Source organism: Adiantum capillus-veneris, chromosome 13 (genome assembly GCF_014529385.1).
Source record: "Adiantum capillus-veneris isolate H3 chromosome 13, ASM1452938v2, whole genome shotgun sequence".
NCBI classification, from domain to species: Eukaryota; Viridiplantae; Streptophyta; class Polypodiopsida; order Polypodiales; family Pteridaceae; genus Adiantum; species Adiantum capillus-veneris.
In genome coordinates this window covers 38603725-38624237 of record NC_140943.1, presented here as the reverse complement: position 1 = coordinate 38624237, position 20513 = coordinate 38603725, and the positions used below count along the sequence as shown (strand labels likewise).

General features: G+C 43.9%; 1 protein-coding gene across 3 annotated transcripts in view; it reads left to right on the top strand.

The window, feature by feature from the left end:
* LOC147443837 (mitogen-activated protein kinase kinase kinase 9-like) overlaps positions 1-20149 on the top strand; it is a 34574-nt gene extending 14425 nt beyond the window's left edge. The window contains exons 5-10 of one of the 3 annotated variants that reach the window (XM_086526636.1): positions 17805-17962; positions 18063-18138; positions 18215-18274; positions 19123-19230; positions 19337-19617; positions 19700-20149. In XM_086526636.1, the coding sequence (XP_086382762.1) occupies positions 17805-17962; positions 18063-18138; positions 18215-18274; positions 19123-19230; positions 19337-19585 (651 nt within the window). In that variant the 3' untranslated portion in view covers positions 19586-19617; positions 19700-20149. Of the gene's footprint in view, positions 1-17804; positions 17963-18062; positions 18139-18214; positions 18275-19122; positions 19231-19336 lie in introns of all 3 variants that reach the window. The other 2 variants (XM_086526635.1, XM_086526634.1) reach the window with 2 other exon arrangements.
* Positions 20150-20513: the final 364 nt, after the last annotated feature.

The following is a 20513-nucleotide window of genomic DNA, read 5'->3' as shown; positions in this document are numbered from 1 at the left end:
ATGACTTTCTCGAAGATAAAAGCAAGAAAGTTCGAGAGTTTAAGAAAGGTGGCCACTCGATCAAGTTTGATACTTTTTCAGATACTCAGATGCTTCGAAGGCTTTGTCTTTTATACAGCAGTTTGACATCGCTTTCGCGGGAGAACGCTATTCAGAGCACTCCAAGATTCGGAGAGCTGCCTCTTACTTTAAGAGGAATGCTCGTACTTGGTGGTCCACGCTTCTTTTAAACAAGACTGTGCCAGTTAAATGGCTGAAATTTAAGAAGCTTTTTATTTCTTCTTGGTTGACGCAAGAATATGAACGAGATATACGAGCTGCTTGGAACCATCTTCGGATGACCAAGAAAGATACAATCAATGCTTACTGTGAAAGATTCTGGAACTCTTTTCTACCCGCCTCTTCATTCAAGAAGATCTTGTTCAGAGAATCTCGTTCAGAGAACAGATTGAGCGGTTTACCTTGGGTCTACCTACAGAGATCCGAGATCACTGCTTGGAACAGAAGTCAGCTTCTATTCAGGAGTTGATGAGTCATGCGAAGCGGGGCTTTGCCATTCACTCTGACAGTCTGACCTACCCCACAGATGAGGCCATGACACAACGAGCCGAACAAACTTCTGGGAATGAAAGTAGAAGGAAAAAGGGCAACCCAGAGAAGAAGGATGCACGACCCAAGCTTACTCCTCAGTAGAAAGCTCGCTTCATTAGAGAGGGGAAGTGCTTTGGATGCGGGGAACACGGACATATCTCCGCGAAGTAGAAGGAAAAAGGGCAACCCAGAGAAGAAGGATGCACGACCCAAGCTTACTCCTCAGGAGAAAGCTCGCTTCATTAGAGAGGGGAAGTGCTTTGGATGCGGGGAACATGGACATATCTCCGCGAAGTGCCCTAAAAAGACACAGAAAGAACAGAATGATAAGAACGACGACAGGCCTGAGAGTTCGAGAGCAGCTGAGGAACGTGGCAGAAAAGGCAGATAGAAAAGCAGAACTGGTACCACATGGCGTGGGACTTGCACCAAATCAAATGAATGAAAGTACAAACTTTGCGGCTTTTTGGGGCAAAGTGAAGGATCAGGAAGCTCTTTTGAGGGAGCCAAGGCCAACTTCTTTTCACTTGGAATTGGCGGCTCGATTTGGAATTACGCCCGACAGACTGATGCCACAGGCGGAGGTAGTTCGACTGGCACCCGGATGGGATGTTGCCATTACACCGAGCATTGGCAAACTTCGTTTGCAATGACAGGGGTGTTCAAGGCACGCGAGTGACGTTCTACTCGGAATGCCTTGGTACCATCGGAACTATGCCGTGGGTGACTACCGGGCCGACAAAGCGACTTTGACAAATGAAGGGCTTAGAGATTGTACTTGATGAACTTCCGTTTCTTTACTCGTTCTTTTGGGAGAGAACTGAACGATGGATAAAGGTTGAATATGTTTTGACCTGAACAAAAGAACGCCAAGATTTTTCTCCACACTCATGCCGATTGTTTTTTTTAGAGGGCCTGAAGATCAAACCATTGATCTGATACCTGGAAGCACGCCACTGAATCGGCCACCTTACTATGTGAGCCGAGTACAGAATGAAAAGATTATGAACCCAGTGAAAGACCTCTTGGAAAAGGGTCTTGTCCAGCCTAGTACTTCACTGTATTGCTCTCCAGTGTTGTTGGTTTTGAAGAAAGACGGATCTTGGAGAATGTGCATCGATTATAGCGCTCTCAACGAAATCACCATTAAGAACAGATTTCCGATTCCTAGGATCGATGATATACTCGACAGGTTACAGGGATCCTCGTGCTTTAGCAGGATTGACTTGAAGAGTGGATATCATCAGATCAGAATAGCGCGAGGAGATGTCTACAAGACAGCTTTTCGGACGATTTTTGGGTTATTTGAGTTTTTGGTGATGCCTTTTAGCTTAACCAATGCTCCTACGACATTTAACTGGCTGATGGATAGGATTTTCCGAGAGTATAGGCTATTTGTTGGCACTTTCTTTGACGACATCATTGTTTTCTCCAAGAATGAGGCAGAACACAGAGATCATCTGCTTAAGGTCTTTCAGGCATTACGAGATCACAAGTTAGTGATTAATGCAAAGAAAAGTGAAATTTTCCTACCAGAGATACACTTTTTGGGATACATCGTGTCAGCAGCAGGAGTGCAAATGGATCCGGCCAAGATAGAGACTATCCGTGATTGGCCCGACTTGAGGAATGTCCATGAAGTTAGAAGCTTCTTGGGATTGTGTTCGTACTACAGGCGGTTCATACGGAAGTTTGCAGAGGTTGCTTAGCCTTTGCATATCTTGACACAGAAAGGAGTACCTTTTTCGTGGGGACCCACAGAGGTGACTGCCTTTCAGAATTTGAAAGAGAAATTGACTACGGGACCTATTTTGACTTTGCCGGACTTGCAGAAGTCATTCGAAGTATATTGTGATGCTTGTGGTCGTAGTCTGGGTGCGGTCTTGATGCAAGAAGGCCATGTCATAGCTTACGAGAGCCGTTTGTTCTCTAGGCCAGAGATGACAGCACAGATTTATGAGAAAGAGCTTTTGGCGGTTATCCATGCTCTTACTCAGTGGCGGCATTACCTACTCGGAGCGGATTTCACAGTCTTTACAGACCATCAGAGTTTGCGCTACTTCTTGTCACAGAAGCAGTTTTCGAAAAAGCAGATGTGGTGGGCGAACATCTTGTCACAATTCCACTTCGAGATTGACCATGTGCAGGGACAGAAGAATGTGGTGGCAGATGCTTTGTCTCGGAAACCGTTGGTTCTGGCTATTTCCGCGATACATCATGGGAGCTTCGAGGATATGGTCGATCAATATGCCACAAACACAGATTTTGCAGATATTTTCACACGGATACGGGATGGGGAGAGAGTAGCTGGATACTCCCTTCGGGAAGGCTTCTTGATGAAAAAGACTATGTTGTGCGTTACACAGCCGTTGAGGGAAAAGGTTATGGCTGAATGCCACTATCCACCTTTTACGGGTCACCGATGAAAGGGGTAGAGAGATACTTCTTTTGGCCGAGACTCAAAAAGGATGTGGAAGAGTTTGTGCGCAGTTGCTTGGTATGCAAGAAGGTCAAGTTTGACATGCATAAGGCACAGGGATTGTTACAGCCTTTACCCATACCCACCCACCCCTGGGAAAGTATAGCGATGGATTTCATTTTTGATCTCCCGAGAACACAGAGTGGTCACGATGGTATCTGGACTGTTATTGACAGATTTAGCCAACAGGCTCATTTCATTCCAGTGAAGAAAACAGTCAAGCCGGATCACTTAGCGAGACTGTTTGTGGCCCAGATTTTCAGATTACATGGCATGCCTGAGACCATTGTCTCCGACAGAGACCCCAGATTTACGAGTTTGTTTTGGAAGGCAATTTGGGAGAACATTGGCACGTGGTTGTAGTTCTCGTCATCGTTCCACCCGTAGACTGACGGGCAATCCGGGATTGCCAATTCAGTGGTTCTAGATTTATTGAAGTCTTATATCTCAGATCAGAAGACTCAATGGGAAAGATATTTACGTTTGGTGGAATTTGCCTACAATAACACGATACACTCGTCGACGGGGAAGGCGCCGTTTGAGATTGTTGAAGGTGCTGCGAAGGTTCCACCCTTCCTGAGCACGAAAGATAAGATCTTTGAAGCGGATGAATATACGCGAGATCTGGATACGGCTTTTGCCAAGGTTCGCGAGACTTTGCAAAAGTCTCAAGAACGACAGAAAAAGGCAGCGGATCGCCATCGTTGCGACATGAAATTGAAGGAGGATGATTGGGTGCTCCTATGTTTTGAGAAGGCACGCCTACAAAAGAAAAAGGGAAAGGAGAGGCTTTTTCCAAAGCTTAGTATGCGATACTATGGCCCTTTCCAGATTACTGAAAAGATAAATGATGTCTCCTTCCGATTGAAATTGCCAGATACTTGGAGGATTCACAATGCAGTTCATGTGAGTCTCTTGAAACCTTTTAAAGGTGATATGCCTGATAATGGGGAGCCTGGTGAGCAACCCGAAGTGGAAGAAAACGAGGAGATCCTTGTTCTTGAACAGATTTTGGCACATAAGGATACAAAGAATAAGGGTAAAGTTCGAAGGCGGTTCTTGGTTAAGTTCAAGAATTATCCTGCACTTGATGCGAAGTGGATGGAGGAGGAGGACCTAGCAGATACTCCTCAGATTGTGAAACTTTACCTCGATGCTTTTGGTTTAGCATAGTCTACTCAAAATGGAACCCAGAATTCAGCTTGGCCGGAGATCTGGTGCAGTGGGATGCACAAGAGGGGAGTCACTCCACTCCTTTGTCAACAGATGCCTTGATCTAGATACTAGAGTCACTGATGTCTTTTTGAGCTTCGGGGATACTGAGAGCTGACAATATTCTGCTGTATGACTTTATGAAATGGAATTCCTGATAATGATACTGATTTGTTCTTGACTTCTTGTGAGTGCTGGAACTGATAGACAAAATGATTGCAGCATTTTGGTCTGATTGATCTTGAATAGACATGGTTGCAATAGGGGTTAGTCAATCGGACATCGATGAGGTCCCGATTGGACCTAGATGTGATTGCTAGCTACATTGCCGATAAATCATGGTCTAATCCGAATGAATGTTGAATGTCATGTGATGTCTGGTGATGTCCTGTGATGTCGTGTGATGTGATTGTCGATTTTGTACATGTGCTAGATGTGTGTTCCTAGTACGTAGGTACTAACAGTCAGTGTTTGCTAAGACGGTTTATGGCTTTTGTCGGTTTTGCAGGCGTGATCGCGGTCGATTACAATGCTTTCAAGAGGGGGGTATGTCACAAAGTGATGACGTGGCCGACAACAAAAACCCTAATTTCTGCCAGAAACCCTAATTTCCGGAAATCGCGGAGGTTGGAAAAAAAATAAAAAAATAAAAAAATAATAAAATGATAAGCGACGTGAATTTTGCTTTTTTTTATAAAAAAAGAGAAAAGACTCTGTAAGAGAGAGATAGAACTGATGCTTTTTATTTTAAAAGCTTTTGGAGCTCTGCTTTTGGGCATCCCTTGTATCTTTAAATAAGTGGTGAGGGCTTCACTTCTTAGAGCATTTGGACGTAGAGTTTGAGAGTGAAACCCTAGCCACTCTCTTGTACTTTGATCTGATTAATATAAAAAGAAATACCGAAAGGGGCGCCAGTCTTTGGGGCCAATATCTCTAGGCACGGAACTCTGCCGGGCCAGTGCATATCTATTGTGATCTGTGAATTGTTTTGAAGTGGTTATTTGGTGCTGTCGCGGTTGATTCTTGACTTGGAGTGTCCAAGTCTGTTACAGCTCGACTGATGTCGAGATTGCTTTTTAAGTTTGAGTTCTGTTTGATCTTGTTTGGTGATCCTGTTTGGAATTTGTTTGAAATGGATGGTATCTGTTTTGAACCTGTTTGGTGCCGATTTGAATTGTTGGACTCTGGTTTGATACTGGTTTCAATGATTGGTGATTTTACTCCCGTGCGGAGAAGTGAGAAATACTGTTTTGGTATTGTTTGAACCTTGGAACGACGCAGGCTGATGCCTGGGGAGCGTTTCGTTGTATGTTTGAAAACCTCAGAACGACGCAAGCCGATGCTTGGGGAGCGTTTGGTTGTATGCTTGTAAAATAATTGTTGTTGTGACTCCCGGCCCGGACCTGGATGGTTATGCGGGAGGAGTATTAATAAGTCTGAGCAGTGGTTACTCTTAGCACCTCCAAACGACGCAGGCTGCGGTCTGGGGGGTGTTTGGTTGTAAAAGGCCTCTATATCTCCCGGCGCGGACCTTTTTAGATTATGTGAGAGGAATGATGAGGGAGTCGTTGAATCTCCCGGCCCGGACCTAGTTAGGTTATGCGGGAGGAGTGTTCATTGGCGGCTTTATGTTTCTATGTCTTGTAACATGCATATATAAGCATTTGTGTTGCATTTGTTAGGGAATAAACATCGCTTTTGTCATTTGTTAGGGCTCTCTCTCCTGCTCCCCCACACATGGTATCAGAGCTTTAGGGTTTCCAAGAGAGCCATTTTCGCAACACAGATCAGAATTCTGTTCTTGCTCGCTGCAGGAAGGATATTCAACCGTTTTCGATCAACTCTGTCGCGAAGGGATCCTCTCACCGTGTAGAATCGACCTCCGGTGACAGTTTCCCCAAAATTAGGGTTTCAAAAACTGGCGAACAACAGCCTATTTCTGCTGAAATTGACCAATTTCGGGGTCAATTTGATGCAATTTCATTAGGGCAAGTCTCACAGGTCAATCTTACAGGTGTTTCCACCAACGAGGTTCTGAAAATTCAGCAAAACAAGTGTTTACAGGTCTGATTTTTGCCCTAAAACAGGGAATTTCAGCAAGCAAATGATGTATACACCTTGTGGAAACCTTTGGTAAGGGTTTGGCAGTGAATGTACGCCGTTTTTGGGGTGATTTCGCGTGAAATTTGCTCGCTGTTTTTCTGTAACAGCAAGCTGTTTTTGCCCGATTGCGCACATTTGGGCGTGTTTAGGTCGGCAAAACAGGGTTTCAGTGCTTGCAATCACTCAGAATGGCTTCTAGCAGTAAAGGTGGCAATTTGTTGCACATTCGCAAGCTTGAAGGGGCCCATAACTTTGCTATATGGAAGAAGCAATGTTATAATGTGATGTTGCAGAAGAAACAGGCGAAACCTATTAAGTTACAGGGTGTGAAACCGGATGATATGGAGGTTGAAGAATGGGAAGAAGCGGACGAGTTGGCTCGCTCCACGATCATGCTTTCGGTGTCTGACAATTTACTCTTCAATGTAGAGAATGAGCAGACAGCATGGGGCATGTGGAAGCGTTTAGACGAGTTGTATGCACAGCAGAGTGCTGCCAGTAAAGTGTATTGGCTTAAGAAGCTTATGGATCTCCGCATGAAGGAGGGCACGCACATGTCAGTGCACCTCAATGAATTCAATTCTATTTTCAGCCAACTGACAGAGCTGAAATTCACGATTGATGAGGAGTTCAAAGCTACTTTTCTGCTATGCACATTGCCTGAGAGTTGGGATGTATTCCGGACAGCTCTTAGTAACTCAAGTGCATCACTTAAGTATGCAGATGTAGAGAGTTCTCTCTTGATGGAAGAGATGAACAGGAAGAACACCACAGGTGGGTCTTCTAATGCATTGCACTTGAGAGGCAGGTCTCAACAGAGGGAGAAATCTGACAGTAAGGACAGGGCACGCAGCAAATCTCGCAGGAAAGATGTTGTGTGTCATCATTGTGGAAAGAAAGGGCATTATAAACGGGAATGCTATGAGTGGAAGAAAGAGAAGAACAAGGGTGCTGAAACTGATGCAAAGGACAAGAGACATGCCAAGAAGAGCACTGTGTTGATTGAGGAAATCAATGTTGCTAGTAGTTGTGACAGTGACAGCAGCACTGATGTTCTCAATGCCTCTTCTGTGGATGCACATACCCTTGCTATGGGTTCTGATGTGGATATGCATACTTGGATTCTTGATTCAGGTGCCTCCTTTCATGTAACACCTCATAGGGATTGGTTTACACAGTACTCAGGTGAGGTGCAGGGCACTGTTTATTTGGGAGACAACTATGCATGTGACGTTGCAGGTATTGGCAGTGTCCAGTTTTCCTTTGCTGATGGTATGACTTTTGTTTTGCACAAAGTGCGCCATGTGCCACAACTCAAGAAGAGTTTGATTAGTACAGGGCAGCTAGATGATGCAGGCTATCACACCACTTTTGGTGATAGCAAGTGGAAAATTTGTAAAGGGGCCCGGATTGTAGCCAAGGGTTGTAAATCAGACACTTTGTATCCTTTGTATGTATCTAGTGTGCGTGACCATGTTGTCGCCGTAACCGAGCAACCAAGTGTTTCTTTGTGGCATGGCCGGTTGGGACACATGAGTAAAAGAGGAATGGAAACTCTGTCTCGTTGTGGTTATTTGCCGTGTTTGAGGTATGCTGATTTTTCTCATTGTGAGCACTGTATTTATGGTAAGCACAGTCAAACACCGCACAAAAGGTCTCTTTCTTTGAAGTCTGACAGGTTGGACTTAGTGCATTCCGATGTATGTGAAATGCCACAGTTGTCCTTAGGGGGAAAGAAATATTTTGTCTCGTTTATCGATGATGCTACACGTAAGGTGTGGGTGTATCCAATACGTGCTAAAAGCGATGTTTTGGATACTTTCAAGAAGTTTCTTGCGTTTGTTGAGAATCAAACTGACAAGAAGCTTAGGTCTTTGCGCTCAGACAATGGGGGGGAGTATGTATCAAAAGCATTTATTGACTTTTGTGCTACTAAAGGTATTAAAAGAGAGCTCACGGCTCCTTTTAATCCCTCTCAGAATGGAGTTGCAGAGAGGTTGAACCGGACTATCCAAGAGAAAGTTCGGAGTATGCTGTCACATGCTGCATTACCTCATGGTTTTTGGGCAGAAGCTGTGCAAATAGCTATTCACTTGATTAATCGCTCACCTAGCAAGGCTTTGGGTGGAAAGGTGCCTGAGGAGGTGTGGTCTGGCAAGCCACCCTCATATGCACATTTAAGAGTGTTTGGTTGTGAGGCCTATGTTCACATCCGGAGTGAACTGCGCACCAAACTAGAACCAAAGTCTCATAAATGCATTTTCCTAGGATATGGTGAGGATGGTGAAATGGGGTATAGATTATGGGATCTCGCATTACGGAAAATCATACGCAGCAATGATGTCATCTTCAATGAGAAGTGCATGCACAAACAACCCACAAAGGTCGAGGAAGTGCGCCGGGTTGTTTTTCGTGAAGATGTTACATATGGACAGCCAAGAAGGCCCAATGTTCAGCAGCCTTTACATGCTGAAAATGGTGCTGAAAATCAGCCATTAGCTGCTGAAAATCAGCCCCAACAAGTTGCCATTGATGCACCACCGGTAGGGGAACAGGTTGATGCTCCTAGACCGCCCGTTGTTGCGATGCAACCGGCTGAACAGCCTGCTGTTTTTGATGGTTTACAGCCTGAAAATCCACCTGTTATGGATCATTGGGTGCGTAGGTCTACTCGGGTGACAAGGCCCCCCGATAGATATGAACCGTCTTTGGACTATGTCATGCTTACTGATTGTGGTGAGCCGTCTTGCTATAAAGAGGCTATGCAACGGGAAGACAGTAAGAAATGGTTCAAAGCAATGGTTTCGGAAATGCAGTCTTTGGAGAAAAACCATACATGGGACTTGGTTGATTTGCCTAAAGGGCATAAGGCTCTGCCATGTAAATGGGTTTACAAGACCAAGGTCACATCTGATGCTTCTTCTAAGTACAAGGCACGTTTGGTTGCTAAAGGGTACAAGCAAAAGCATGGTGTTGATTTTGATGAGATTTTTTCTCCTGTTGTAAAGCTTGCCACATTACGTCTTGTTTTAGGCCTGGTTGCTTCTGAAGATATGGAGTTAAAGCAAATGGATGTCAAAACAGCGTTTTTGCATGGCGATTTGCTTGAGATGATCTATATGATGCAGCCAGAAGGTTTTGTGTCAAAGGGGCAAGAGAAGAAAGTATGTAGACTCTTGAAGAGCTTGTATGGTTTGAAACAGTCTCCCCGTGCATGGTATCACAAGTTTGATATATTCATGAGGTCTCAAGGATACAAAAGAAGTAATTCTGATCACTGTTTGTATATCAAAACGGCAAGTGATGGATCTCTTCTATTGCTGATTTTGTATGTTGATGACTTATTGCGGGTAAAAATGTCACGGAGTTGGATGCATTACAGCAAAGCTTAAAGAATCGCTTTGACATGAAGGATCTTGGTGATGCTAATCATATTTTGGGCATGCGTATCTCTCGAGATAGACATAACAGGCGTCTGTATCTATCTCAACGAGATTATGTTAATAAGGTGCTACATCGTTTTCATATGGATGGGGGAAAGGCACTTGGTACTCCGCTGCCTCCATATGTAAAACTGACTGCACATGACTGCCCAAACACAGATGATATGCGGGCTGAAATGGCCAAGATTCCTTATGCATCAGCCGTTGGCAGTTTGATGTATGCTATGGTTGCTACACGTCCGGACATTGCATTTGCGGTGGGAGTGGTAAGCAGGTACATGAGCAATCCTGGCAAAAAGCATTGGGAAGCAGTGAAGTGTATCTTGAGATACTTGAAAGGCACTAAAGACTTGTGCATTTGTTTTGGGAAGAGTGAGACATCTGTGCATGGCTTTACAGATGCAGATTTTGCTGGACATCCAGATTGCAGGAAGTCTACCTCTGGATATGTGTTTACATTCACAGGAGGTGCAGTTTCTTGGATTTCTAGACTGCAAAAATGTGTTGCTTTGTCTACCACTGAGGCTGAGTATGTGGCTGCCACTGAGGCATGCAAAGAAGCTTTGTGGCTCATGCGTTTGGTAGAAGAGCTTGGCATTAAGTCACCGGTTCCTGTGCTACACTGTGATAGTCAAAGTGCTATTATGCTTGCAAGGAATCCTGTTTTTCATGCCAAGACAAAGCACATAGAGGTGAAGTATCATTTTATCAGAAGTGTGCTTGATGACAAGAGCATTACACTTGTCAAGGTGCACACAGATGACAATCCTGCAGATCTTTTGACCAAGAGTCTTCCAGCAGAGCAGTTTGCATATTGCCGTCAGATGATGGGTGTTGGATGAGTAAGTGCATGATCAGCTGTTGTATCATAGTTAGCTGATTCTTTGATCTCCCAAGGTACATTGCCTTTAGGTGGGAGGTTGTTAGGGAATAAAGGCCTAAGTGCCTTGTACTTACTAACTTATAAGTTAAAAGACTTATAAGTGAGGGGGCCCAAGTGTGAATGGCCCCCTAGTCACTTACTCATATACTCAAAGGTGAAGCCCAAAAAAAGTGCTAGCGTGACTTTTCCCAAATCTCTCTACGCGTTCTCTCTCTCTCACGTTTTCTCTCTGCGTGAGCCTCTTCTGCGCCACTCTCCTCTTCTCCTTCACTCTCATTGCATAGGATAGCAAGTGGGCTCTCTCTCCTGCTCCCCCACAGCATTGTGATGTGCCAACCATTGAATATTCCTAACTGGATAAGATTGCTTGGGTATGTAATTTTAGTGCATCAAGACACCCGTGGAAGATCAGTACGGTCTGGGTGTGATGGCTAATTTTACTACGCCGGAATATCAAGAGGTCCGATCTGGACGGAAGGAGAAGCTAACTCCTTGATCAAAACAGCCGATAGGAGAAGCTAACTCCTTGATCAAAACAGCCGAAAGGAGAAGCTAACTCCTTGATCAAAAGAGCAAAAAGGAGAAGCTAACTCCTTAATAAAAAGAGCAAACTGATTGTCCCTCGGAATGTCCCTCGGAATGACCCTTGCAAATTTTTGAACTAACTTGAGTTGTTTTGTAGATATGCTGTAATCGTGGACGATTACTCTCTTTCAAGATGGGGAGATGTAACAAATTGCTGACGTGTCAAAGCCTAAAGAATGGAGTCAACTTACAGATGTGGCCGAGGGGCCTAAACCCTAATTTTTGCCCGAAACCCTTACTGCTGAACCCCTAATTTTGGAAACTCTAACCCTAAAACCTGCAAACCATAATTCTGGAAATCCTAACCCTAAAACTGCAGAAACCCTAACCCTAATCTAAGGGTAGCAGACAGATTCCAAAAATTGCGCTAACATGATAACGTGGCAGGTTGTACGGATTTTCGCGTTTTGCGCTGGCTGATGACGTGGCAGGCTGTACGGATTTTCGTAATTGTGCTGACAGCTTTTTGACTTTGCTTTTGAACTAGAAGCTTTTGAGTTTTAAAGGCTTTTTACTATAACTGCTTTTCAGGCCAAGGGCCTTCAAATATGAGGCTAGGGCTCATTCTCTGGCATGCTTCCTGGAGAAGGTGCAGAGTCTGGAGTACCGGCTTGTACTGTGTTGATGCAATATAAAGAAATACCGAAAGGTGTGCCAAGGTTTGGGGCCAATACTCTCTGGGATGGAATTCCGCCACTTCGTATCTCGTGTCGTCTCTCTCTCTCTCTCTCTCTCTCTCTCTCTCTCTCTCTCTCAGTTCAGTTGTTATTGAAGTGCTAAAAGTCTGTTCAGTCTGTTCTTTTCTATTGGCACGTGGTGCCCGTCTTGTGACAACGTTGATGGCCGATCTTGGAAAAGGCTCGAGATGATGACATCCCAGGTGCTTGGTATTGCTTGGTTCATGAGAGGCACCTTTACTGTTCCTCTGGCTTCTACTAGTGCACCAAGAGCTGGTTAAATAGGTACAACTGCCTGGGTCGGGCAGCCATCCCAACTAGGGTAAATAAAAAGTCACTTATTAATATAATGCACTTAAAGAGGTGGTTAAGGCGCAGTAAATGCCTAAGTGCTAAAATGCGGTAATGTGCAAGAGAAGGTATGCAACTATGATTGGCCTGGACATGCACGCCGTGCTAGAGGGGCTCACAAAGGTGTCAGGCTAGGTCCTAAGCTAAGACTCATGCTAGACTGTAGCAGAAGCATGTCCATATAGCGCATGTGAAGTGCGCACGTGACACTCGTGGATACTCGCGTGTCAAAACAACCAACCCAATATGAGTTCGAAAAAGCATGTAAATGTGGCGGTAATGATCCCCCCTTGGGATAAAACAACCCAAGATGCAAAGCGCCACTCAAGTAGCGAAAAAATTGTCTCGATAGCCTGCCAATGCTTATGCATAAATCTGTTGACTTGTGAGATTGCAAACTGAATATCAGGCCTCGTGTTGCTTACGTAAATAAGGCATCCAACCAGCATCATGAAGACTCAATTTCAAACCTGTTTCCATGGGAGTAGCAGTAGGTTTGTAGTCCTCAAGTCCAAACTTACATAGCAATGTGTCTATGTAACTTGTTTGACACAATGTAATACCACCATCACTCTACTTAAACTGTATGCCCAAGTAATGATGCAACAACCCCAAATCTTTCATCTTGAAAGTAGCATTCAAATCTGTCTTAAATTCAGCAATATGTCTCATTGGGTCCACTGATCAGCAAATCATCAACATAAAGACCCTTAAGAAGTACATCACCCTCACGCTTTACATCCAAGGTGCTTTCTGTTGGACTGTTACAAAAGCCTCGTTTAACCGAATGAGTGTGAGATTGCTTCAACCCATACAAAGGTTTCTTACATTTCACACTTTATCTTCCTGTCCTGTACTGAGAAAACCGCGAGGCTGCGTTACATTAACTTCCTCAAATATATCACCATTCAAGAAAGCAGTAACAATATCTGATTGATGTACATCCCATCCAAAATGAGCTGCCAGTGCACATAGAAAACGCACAGTAGTCATACGATAAGTGGGAGCAAAAGTCTCTCCATAATCTATGCCTTTCTGCTATGCATAACCTTTTGCAAAAAGTCGAGCCTTAGCAATCAATCTCACCATCCGGCTTACATTTCAACTTGTAAACCCACTTCGTACCAATGGGCTTTTTGTGAGGAGGCAAATCACATAAAGTCCATGTGTCATTTTCTATAAGCACAATGGAAAGATAAGTTAGGCCTAGAGTAATGTGCGTTTATATAATGCACGGGGAAAAAAATCTCCTAGTGAGTGAAAAAAATGCCCCGGCGGTCCTAAGTGTGTTCACACTCATCACCACCTTATATGTATGGTAACGTTTTACACCTAAAGGATTTCAAGGATGACGGAACCACAACCAAATTTTTCACTTTTTTTGGAGTGAAGGATAGGAAGAAAGCCTTGCAGTTCCTCCAACAATTTGACAACATATATGCTTTGGGGAACTACATAGAAGAATCAAAGATTTCTCGCGCTGTGGGATTTCTCAAAGATAATGCTATGTAGTGGTGGAGTTCAATAGCTACCCAACTGCATGCTCCAAGGACTTGGCTACTTTTACGGTGTTCTTCAAGTTGATTCCCTTGGAGGACCAATGCGAGCAATACACAATTGGACTACAATCACCATTACAAGAATACTGTCTTTCTAAACAAGTATCGACAATGCAAGAATTGATGGACCATGCTGTGGTCGGGCTAGATTTCGTGAAAGTCAACCACAAACACCTCATTTGGCTCCACAACAACTAGAAACTTTATTACAAAAAGGCTGATGCTTTGGATGTTTTCAATCAGGGCATAATTATTTTAATTGTCCCCAACAAACAGATAGACCCGTAGAGCCTACCCCTGATTCGACAACCGATAGATCCTAAGGATCACCTTTGGCTAAGTGAGCTAGACCTGCAATTGGACTTGTACATGATATTTATGGCATTTATTTCGAAAGTTCTAATGAATTGAGCAGTGCTTATGAAAAATCAACGGCTTGAAAACCCTTATCATCTATCACGACTTCCTTAAGCAGATGGACTTTGACTACAATTCACAAGGTGGAGAAGGTGGTTGGTGCTCTTCTAGTAACCATCCAAGGATACCATGGAAAGGCAGACTTTCACATCATGAAGTTGGACAATTGCGAAGCTCTCTTGGGCATGCCTTGGCACGACAAGAATGATGCAACACTCCAGATTTGGAACCGTACGATTACTCTATCCAAAAGGACAAGCGAGTCGTCCTTAAGGTTTGACTGTTCGAAGAAAACCCCAAATGAATTTTCTAAGCGCTTTGTATTTAGATACTTTTTGAACTTTGTTTGAAAATACTATTTGGAATTTTTTGAAATGGATGTTATCTGTGTTGAACTTGTATTTGTGTCTATTTGAGAATTGCTTGATTCTTGTTTTAATACCAGTTTCAATGTTTTTGGGAACATTTTTTGATGCTCATGGCTCTGGCCCTCTCGGGTGGAGTATTGAAAGAAGAATTGATGCTTGATAAGGTTTGAATTTACTCATGGCCTGGACCCTTGTTGTTATTTGCAGGGGGAGTATTGAATGATTGGAAAAGTGTTGTCTTTACTCATGGCCCGGACCTTGTTGGTTATTCACGGGAGGAGTATTGAAAAAGAAATAGGATATAGTAAGAGCAGTGTTTACTCTCGGAACCTCCAAGCAATGCAAGTTGCGGTTTGGGGAGCATTTGGTTGTAAAAGTCCTCTATATCTCATGGCCTAGACCAGGATGGTTATTTGCGGGAGGAGTGTTCATTGGCGACTATTTGTTTCTATGTCTTGTAACGTGCATATGAAAGGATTTGTGTTGTATTGTGATGTGCTACTTGAATGAGATTGCCTAGGTAGGTAATTTTAGTGCATCGAGACACCCGTTACAGATCAGTGCGATTAATGTGGTCTGGGTGTGATGGCTAATTTTGCCACGCTGAATATCAAGAACTCCGATGTGGAAAATTGAATGACCCTCGGATATTTTTGAGCTAACTTGAGTTGTTTTGCAGATGTAAGCGTGGATGATTACTCTTCTTTCAAGGAGGGATGTCACAAACTGTTGACGTGTCAAGCCACTGAAGACCTAGAGGGTTGGGCACCCTAGCCTTAGCCCTAGCCAACTTGTAGATCCCGGACGAGGGGCCTGAACCCTAGCAAAAGCAGAAGAAGACAAGAAGAAGTAGAAGAAGACTAAGCTCTCACCAACTTACGAAGTCTCGTCGAGTAACCTAGGTACCCCCAAATCCTAACCCCCAACAACTTATGGTACCCTCGTCCGATGGGGCCTAAAGCTAAGCAGACTCACACACACAAATAACTTGTGTAGATGATGTTGACGTGGCAAACAGAAAATTGTGCTGACATGCTGATGATGTGGCAGTTGTATGGAAGCCGCATTTTGCGTTGATTGCTGACGTGGCAGCTGTACGGATTTCCGTGAAACGGGCTGGCAGCTTTGGTTGGGACCAGATGCTTTTGGGATATGATGCTTTTCATGTAACTGCTTTTGATGACCAACGGCCTTTATAAATGAATCAGGGGCTCACTCTCTGGCATGTGCGCGAGGAGATGCAGAGCAGTGCTGCCGATGTTGTATTGAGTTGAAGGAATGTAAAGATATAACCAAAGGGACGCCACAGTTTGGGGCCAATGCTCTCTCGTATGCAGTGTATCTCTTTCTATTCAATTGTTTTGAAGCGTATGTTCAGTCTATTCTTTTCCTTTGGCATGTGGTGCCCTCCCGTTACATGTCTCATCAAGATGATAGCCATATCCTTCAAAGAGATCAGCTTCCTCGTTTGAAGAATCACTTGCTGCAACTTGCATCTCATGTACCCGATGAATGTGATCCTTCATGGACTTGGATTGCGTTGGGTCTAAAGTCCGCAACTGTACCTCAAGGTGAACTATCTTCTTAGGCGTCATCCTATTGTAGACTTTATCCAAGTGGTTCAAGATCACCAAGCATTGGTCATACTCCGAATGTGTCCAAGTGTTTGCTGAGTACAATTGAGGAAGATGAAAGATCAGATCCTAGCATTCAGCCAATCCCATGAGCGTTAGATATTGTTCAAGCTTCTCCAACTGTTGGAAGAGAGAGTACTGGCTGTAGGAGCCTTTGGCTGATCAATCTTGTCGTACACCATCAAGATAAGGCGGTGGATCTCCAATGCCACCTCCATGAGCACTTTCCAATCCTGATCATCAAGCTTTTGAGCGTGTGGAAACACCGGCAACATTGTACTCTTCCTCTCAAGTAACACCTGCAACTCCTCATCATGAGTAGACCTCCTCAACTGCTCAAACGAGTCATCCAATGTGTGATTGATTTTGTGGTCTCCACCACGGAGCTGGAGACCATGGAACTCTTTCCAACATCCTTCGTTGCTGCCATGATCAAGCACTCCAAGGTCACAAGACAAACCTCCGTAGACAGGTACACACTGGGCTCAAGGCTGCAAGCAATCTCTCGTGAAGAGATCTCCAAACTCCTCTGGAAGGGACAGAGTCACCAGCCAAAATTAGCCCCTCCTGCCACACGAAACAGTCTTGCTGGGCAATGCTGGCTGGCTTAGAATTAGCAAAGGTACCGGGCTCGAACCATCGCACTTGAGAGTCCCCTTCTGCCTTCAAAACGCGTCACAGTCTCGTCCAACTGCTCGCTGAAAACGGCCGCACTCCTCCGATTGTCTACCTAAAGGGTTCTTCACGATAAAATTGAAGTAGAGCATCGTCAGCCCGGTTTGGGGAAGGTCTCCGTGATGAAACGCAGCAGCCACAAGTCGTCTGCTGGCTGAAAATCTGCAGCCCAATCAGTCTCTTCACGCACTCCCGATCCCGACGACAATCCCAGGCCCAGATACCATGCTAGAGAGAGAAGATGAAGAGAGTGGAAACCTGCAGGCAAACTTTGCTCAACGAGAGTATACATTTTGCAAAAGTGGGCATGCCCCCCTCCCCTATATAAGGGGTGCTACCAATCTGCCGTACCCAGGAAAAATACAACACGACCCAAAAAAGCGGAATATGAAGGGTCAACTACAGAAACTAGGGGTGCCCTCAGAAACTGGCACTGCAATGGCCATACCCGACAAAAGCTGCAGACCCCTATGATACCATACACCTACTAGAATATCACAAGGCCAGGCACAGCCACAAAATATCCCTTGCTTACTAGATCAAGACGGAGAAGCCAGGAGACCATCTCCAAGACTCTGAACTGGGTCCGTTTTACGGAGACACGTGCTCGCAGGCACGTACACTTTTTTGTTTCAGGTGCATCTTGTTATCACGCTGTTGCATATTGTTAGAGTTGCAATATCACGAGCTTCTCTCATGAATCTGAGATTGTTTTCATCATAATTCTTAACCCTTAGTACATCAGAAATTCTGCATTATCATGCCGCACAAAAGTTAATTGCTTTGGACATTTTGTTTAAGAACTTGACAGGATTTTTTTTTCTCAGGAATCTGACAAGCTGTACATTTTTCTCGAACTTGTCACCAAGGGCTCACTTTCCTCACTTTACCAAAAATATACCTTGTTTGATTCACAAATACGTTCATACACTCGGCAAATATTGAGTGGGCTGAAATATTTGCATGAACGGAAAGTAATGCATAGGTTGGTTATTTTTTTCTGACCTCAGTAAGCTTTATGACAGTAAGTTTTAATACCATTAATCTGCTTATTTATGTCAAGCTTTTCTTTACTGAGTCGACAGAGATATCAAATGTGCCAACATATTGGTGGATGTAAGCGGAAAGGTTAAGCTTGCAGACTTTGGATTAGCAAAGCAGGTGCTGCTGACTATCTTATCTTCGTAAATTGCTCTTGTTGTTGAATCTGCCCCTTTAATTTCTGTATTTGTAACAGATCTCACAACTGGATGAACTGAAGTCGTGCAAGGGAAGTGCCTATTGGATGGCTCCAGAGGTTAGTTAACGTTCTCTTTTGTGCTTTAAGGCTTATGGTGGTATATTGCATGGCTTACCTTCCTGTTATGTGAAGTATTTCATAGGAATTGAATGTCTATCTTGCAGCTCGGGCTTTAACTCTCTTTAGGAGAGTCCTTAATGACTTCACTGGTTTTTACTGACTTTCTTTCATTTGAAACTTCTAGAAAGAATATTGTATATGCATACATTACACATAAGTTAGTGAGGAGGGCCAAGCCTTGTACGTATGACTTCAGTAAAGGATCAGCTTAATGAAGGACTGATTAGCCACTTGACACATGTCACAACCCACTACTTCCCTGCATGCATTCTTTGCTATGCTCTTTATCCCGCTAGCAGGTTCTTGAGTTCATGTTTCATTTTGAGTGTGTGACTCATCTCTCAGCGGGTTAGAAAATGGAGTTATCTGGGTTGTTTGTTAGCTAGATCTCTTTACATTCATTTATGGTTGTTTTGCTAGATTAGCGAAGGCATTAGTCAATTAATAGGGGTCCCTTGGAAATTGAAGGATTTTCAGTTCCTTAAATTAGGCAAATAAGCTCAGAACCAAGTGCTTGGCATTTGCATTGTAAATGAGTAAGCAAAGACTTGCAGTTTTGGAAGGGATGCAGAGGCAGGAGAATATTTATAAGTGAAAATACAGGATATTGTTTTTGGTACTTGTCATGAAGGCACTTTGATACGACCTGCTGGTGTTTGTGCAAGTCTTACTTCTGTATCGTCCTCACTTTCCACCAGCCTCGATTGAGTAGTACTTTCTTCCCACAATTGCACCTCAGGCTGAAATAAAAGGAGGATAGCGTTTCACCTTCTTATTGTTTTCAGGTCATTGACCCGAGGAAGACATACAGCCTTCCAGCAGACATTTGGAGTCTGGGCTGCACAGTACTGGAAATGGCTACAAGGCGGCCTCCTTTTGGTGATATGGAATGGGTAACGCCTAACACCACCACAAAGAGAATGAATATAAGGCTATTAAGAGTTGGGAGTAGTACATAAGTAGGCATGAGCTAAACTATTGGAACATTCAATGCTACAGCATCGCGCTTTGTGGAAGGTGGGACATGGAGAAGCACCTCCGATACCTGAAACTCTTTCCGAGGAGGCGAAGGATTTTATCAAGAATTGTCTGGAAGTTAATCCTTTAAGACGACCATCAGCCTCTAAACTCCTGGAGCATCCTTTCGTCCAACATGTAGGAGGAACAGGTCTTACACCAAGGAACTCCTTCACTCAGGAAATTTCAGAGCTTCCAGCCATTGCAGAAGACAAGACCTTTAGTGGTTGATCATGTTAACTCCAAAATTTTAGTAATCCAAGGTTTGAGCTTTTGGCATATATCGGCTTTTTGCCCCGAAATGATTGGCCATCAATGATGCTGAATATATGGTTTGCCAGTCAGGCTTTCAGAGCTGAGTGATTCTTGCGCATGGGCTGTTGTTTCTCATTGGATAAGAAGAAGTCGAACAAGCTGAAGATTCTGCAGAGATCTATGGAGTGTGGATGCAGTTCAACCTTCTAATTGATATTTATGTGGTACTAATCCCCCAAAATTCCAGTGGATGCAAACTGCAAAGCTTCTACGGATGGTTTGTTCTCAAAATCAGCAAGCGTATCTGTACATTGCTCTGGATTCTTCAGAAGTAGCCTGATTTTCTGGCCATGTAATTTGTGTATGGGTATTGTGTTCATAATTTATGAGGGAAAAGAAGGTTTGACTTTCTTGGCAGACCTTTGCTTTGTATAGTAACATTGAACCAAATATGGCTCTACCAACGGTGGGGTTCTGTAGTCTGCACGCATTTTGACGGTTTTGTGTTCTTTCAAATGTGTAGTGTATGTTTTGACGGTCTGTAGTCTGTACACCGCTCTTTCTCTCATTCTCCTCTTATGTGTGGTATGCTACAGCAGATAGGCAGGGTATGCAAGGGAAGACCTCTTGATACACATGTATAGTACAAACAGCTTCATTACTTTGAGTAGTGTATGAGCAGGCCTCCCCTCAATTGCTCTGTATTTTGTCCTTTCCATTTTTACACAATAATCCTGCGGTCAATCGGATTTGTGGCTGCAAGCCTGCTGTTTTTGGGCAATGGCAATGAATGCATTACTTGGTTTTCAAATAAGGTGTGGCAGTTTGTAAAGCACAGATTTTTTAGTCTCAATACTCGAGTAACTGCACTCTTACCTGAATCTTTAAATCTTTGGGTCTTCCG